Source organism: Palaemon carinicauda, chromosome 1, assembly GCF_036898095.1.
Source record: "Palaemon carinicauda isolate YSFRI2023 chromosome 1, ASM3689809v2, whole genome shotgun sequence".
Taxonomy (NCBI): domain Eukaryota; kingdom Metazoa; phylum Arthropoda; class Malacostraca; order Decapoda; family Palaemonidae; genus Palaemon; species Palaemon carinicauda.
Window position 1 is genome coordinate 276231216 of NC_090725.1, and position 4695 is coordinate 276235910.

The 4695-nt window shown below is 37.6% G+C and overlaps 1 protein-coding gene across 10 annotated transcripts in view; it reads left to right on the top strand.

The window, feature by feature from the left end:
• The first annotated feature begins 832 nt into the window (after positions 1-832).
• Positions 833-4695, top strand: part of LOC137656712 (cellular tumor antigen p53-like) — a 46730-nt gene continuing 42867 nt past the window's right edge. For 6 of the 10 annotated variants that reach the window (XM_068390944.1, XM_068390974.1, XM_068390952.1 and 3 more), the window contains exons 1-2: positions 833-1108; positions 4154-4450. In XM_068390944.1, coding sequence (XP_068247045.1) covers positions 1013-1108; positions 4154-4450 — 393 coding nt within the window. In that variant the 5' untranslated portion in view covers positions 833-1012. Of the gene's footprint in view, positions 1109-1698; positions 1820-1842; positions 1861-2774; positions 3185-4153; positions 4451-4597; positions 4694-4695 lie in introns of those variants that run through there. The other 4 variants (XM_068390961.1, XM_068390980.1, XM_068390969.1 and 1 more) reach the window with 4 other exon arrangements.

Consider the following 4695-nt stretch of genomic DNA (forward strand, 5'->3'; position numbering starts at 1 on the left):
TAAATTAGCGAGACAGAAAAACCGTTTGTCTTTTCCCAACGAAAAGAATTCGAATGCATTTATCACATGTCATAAAACGTTACCCGTCGCTTAATAGTATTCAGGAAAACACGAGATCAGTTTAAAGCATGTCACTTAATACGGTATAGGTATTAGAAAATAAAAGCAATGGAAAAAATGTACATATATTACCACTAAAATACGCAGGCCGGCATTTAAGTTTTCCCCCCGGCATAGTTGGGCGTAACTAACGCAGGTTCATTCATGTTTATGCCGTTGCCAGCCGTACGGTGATTCAAAACACAGGGAAAAAATCTTCTTATCAGCTTGAATATGATGCCAATATCAATAAAAATTGGCAAAAAAATACTTGATATTTTTTTCAGCGCCTTACTGAAGGAATAAGCAATATATAAGTCATACAAATTATAAACATCACAGAACTTTCAAGGTGGCGGAGGTAGAGGGACTTTTAAGCGAGCATGGCGTCGCTCCTCCTCCTCCGCCGAACAGCCCGAGCTTGGGATTTGGTAGTGTTGAAGTGTAAGTAAACGTTACAACTGTGGAAAGGTTACGCTCAAGTCTATTTAACTTATCTTCTTGATTTCAGTGGTTTCTTGCCTATGTTCGCTTACACACACATTTGTTTTTATATTTATCTTTTTAATAAAGAACCGAATTCTTAAAGCTATTAAAATCCAGTGTAAACATGTCAATCATGTAACTCCCTAATGATTATATTGAAACTGTGTACGATAATTTTGGTTGAAAAACGACAATTTTAAGGCTCGTGTACGATAATCCTTCGAAATAATCTGGCAACCCTGGATTTGGTAGTGTTGAAGTGTAAGTAAACGTTACAACTGTGGAAAGGTTACGCTCAAGTCTATTTAACTTATCTTCTTGATTTCAGTGGTTTCTTGCCTATGTTCGCTTACACACACATTTGTTTTTATATTTATCTTTTTAATAAAGAACCGAATTCTTAAAGCTATTAAAATCCAGTGTAAACATGTCATCTGAAATCTTTTCCATGGACCTACCTCCGCAACTTCGAGATTTATGGGAAAATCTTGGAGAAGAATTCCAGATCAGCAATATTTTTGAGGTAAGTTTTAATTCTGAATTGCTGTCGCGATCGAATTCGAGTTTCATCAGTTTTTCGAAGGGAATACATCCGCACCTGTTTCTCATTTTGTTTGTATTGATAGTATCTCGTAAGTGAGATACCATGTTTAGGTGCCTAACATTCATACAGTTGGCCAGGAGTAGGGTTTTTGAGGGTAGGATAACGGAGTAGTGTAACTATCTTAGTCGTCCATTTTGCTGTCCAACTACCTAACATTCATGGTGTAACTTGCTGTTTCCCGTAGTACTCATGGCTGTACTCCCACTCTGGCCCCAATGACATGCCATGTCGCCGGTGTTCACAAGTATATCCAAGGTACGGTAACCTTTTGCTTGTGTTAACCTATTAACATGATAATCTTCTAACAACACCAAGGAAATGCCTATATGATTGCGTCATAGTTACCCCGGCCTGCAGGCATGCTACATCCTTCTCTTCACCAATGAGAGCCTGTGTTGTGATGTCACTACTAGCGGACCAATGGCTGCCAGTGGCAGATCGTTCTTCATAACGTGACGCAATAATTGCCTTCCAGAAGAAACCAGATGATTTGGAGTCTTCACTTTCTTGAGTTGGTCAAACTTAAACTTCAGTCAGTCGGTTAGGGGAAGTGAAGGTGATGTGTCCCTGCTTTGGATGGCTCCGTTGATCATGAGAGGCGAATTCATATTGGACCCGTGTCCATATGATGTTAGTGTATGAATTTTCTTACATAAATAAAAACGCGCATGGTGACTAACATTAAACATTTTTTTTTACAAGCTTATATTGTTGATTAAATTTGGAAGAACTCTAATTCAACAATACCCCCGTCATGACTGATATGTTATCGGACAAACATTGTTTTCTAAATTGTAGCAAAAAATTTCTCTGGCAATGTCTAATGTTATTCGCAAATCAAATTGAATATTACCTTACCCCTGATCACTGTGGTCGAGAGGTGGCTTGATTAATTTTAACTTAACCTTCCGAAAGTGCATATCTAATCTTAAGAATCATTTAAGTGAAAAGACAAAGGACCTTTAGGTGTATTTCATCTGATAACAAACTAGAAAATATTGACTTGCAATGACGATTTCTTTACTAATCCAGTCACCTAATGATTATACCTAATTGCTAAGTAATGACAAGAGGCCGTCCAGTTTGAGTATTTTTTATTTATCTCTCTCTCTCTCTCTCTCTCTCTCTCTCTCTCTCTCTCTCTCTCTCTCTCTCTCTCTCTCTCTCTCTCTCTCTATATATATATATATATATATATATATATATATATAGTATATATATATATATATATATAGATAGTTTTTAATTAGGGTAGATCGATAATGAATAGAAGTTTTATTTTATTTGAAGGAATTGAAATCGCGTGGTATTACTGTAATGTGGCAATACCGACATGGTCGTTTTTTATCCCTCCGTATGTTATTATTATTATTATTACTAGCTAAGCTACACCCCCTGGTTGGAAAAGCAAGATGCGTTAAGGCCAAGGCCTTATAATTCCCTAGTTGCTTAGAACCAACACCAGCCACTGGCGGTCATTTTGGGGAAGTGACGTCAGACGTAGTCATGAAGTGTTCTGTAGGCACACAGCATGGCTGGTCCTGCCTGCCAGGCAGGTATTAAAACGCTGTGATCTGGTCGTGCCTGGCATTGAAGGGCTGGCTACCGTAGTAGAAGCAATACCTGCTTTTGCTCTCCACATTGGTGTAGAAGTTTTGTGGGGAAACACATCGCCTTCTGAAACCGTGAACTTTGCTTAGTGCAAGTTTACTGGATAGATTGAAACTTGTGAAGTTTTTATTGCGAATGGACTTGTAATTCCTATGCCAGCTCTTGATTACGAAGCAATTAACACAGCTCCAAAAGATTTGATCGGTCGCAAGACACTGCCACCCACCCTCTCGTGAAGTGTGCCAGGCATCAGGCTACTCTGTGCGTGAAAGACTTTGGCCTTTGAGTGTGTGGATGCCACCCCTAGATTGACCTGGAGAGAGAGAGATAATTTTGGAAGATTGTATTTTGTCCACCATGGCTAATTTCCCTGATGAGGCAGCGGTATGGTGTTCTAGATTTCATCTTGTTTATTTTTATAATTTATTGAAATTAGGCCGCAGTTAATATCGCTGAAATTACCTCCTATTATGACAGTTCTACTTAATCTTTTATACCAATCAAGATAGAATATTGTGAGCTGATAATGGTCTTCAGAAAGCAATGGGAGATCCTTTTAAAAATTTTCTTTCTGACATAAGTGTCGTTTTTTTATTTATTGATTTTTTATACTATATATTTTACCTATCAATACTCTTTTTTTACACAATTATTTCCTATATACTAAGGTATCGTCTTAGAAAATTTGATGACTTGTATCGGATAACTAAAGACATCTTACTACTTTTGGTTTAGCTTTTGTGAGAAGGATTCAAGCAAATTTGTTATTAGTATTCTTATTAGATTACATTATAAGAGCTTCTCTATTCCAGTCTATCGAGATTTTGATTGCTTCTGTACCAAAGCCCTCGTCTTTTTTTTCTTTTTTTTTTTGTGAAAATACACATTACGATCGGGATAAATCTACATATTTGGCAGTCATTATTGGCCAAACTTGAATGTAATTACCCACGATTGTCTTGCATTCCAAAGCAACATGACCCGATGTTGACTTAATAAATTTTACGGAGGTGTAAGAGTGAAATGAGAGCATTGCGACAAAATTTGACTTGGCGTGTTTTTCGGTATCCCAAGCGATAAAAATAACTTCAACCGGAAACGGGAACTTGTACTTTTCTTACCACTTGAATGCAGTCATGAATATTATTAGATTTTATTGTAACCGGTTTATTTTTTAGAATTATTTTTCTTGGATCAAAGGCACCTAATTGTTATGCAATAGTTTCTATTGAATTTGTCTATATGTGAATACATTTATTTACTTCATAACTCATTAAAGTTATTCTACCAAATCTTTCATCTCATGTTTTTTCAACCTTATTATTTTGTGAATATTTTTTTTTCTCTTTTAAGGGCGACGAATACCATAATGGCAATCAAGTCACAAATAACCAAAACGCCTCCCAAGGTGCCCAGGATAGTGGTTTCCAGGATATCTCGGCGCTTGAAAATTTTTTTAACTTGAGTAAGGTGCCTCCCTCCCTTCCAGCCCAAATCTTTGATGAGGACGTCGATAACCATCCCCAAGGTGGAACGGCACCACAGTCCTTCATCCCCTCAACAGACGCAGCAGCAGCAAGTCTGCCAAATATTGGACGGACATGTGTCTCCCGCCATCCACCAATGTCAACACGGCCACCCATCGTGGTGGTAAGTACTGAAGTGACTTGCAGTTGTTTGTTATGAGATTTTTTTTCCCAGTATTATCGCGGTATCTATTGATGCATAAGTCTAAGATTAGATTAAGTTGAAATCGACTGCTAATGGCTTGAAATCCAAGGTATGAAATAAACTAGTCTGATTTGAATGTGAATGAAAGAAGAATCTTTTGAGATGAAATCGTTGTATGGGACCCCTAACGCAGATTTGGATGGGGGATAATGTTGGAAAATGGT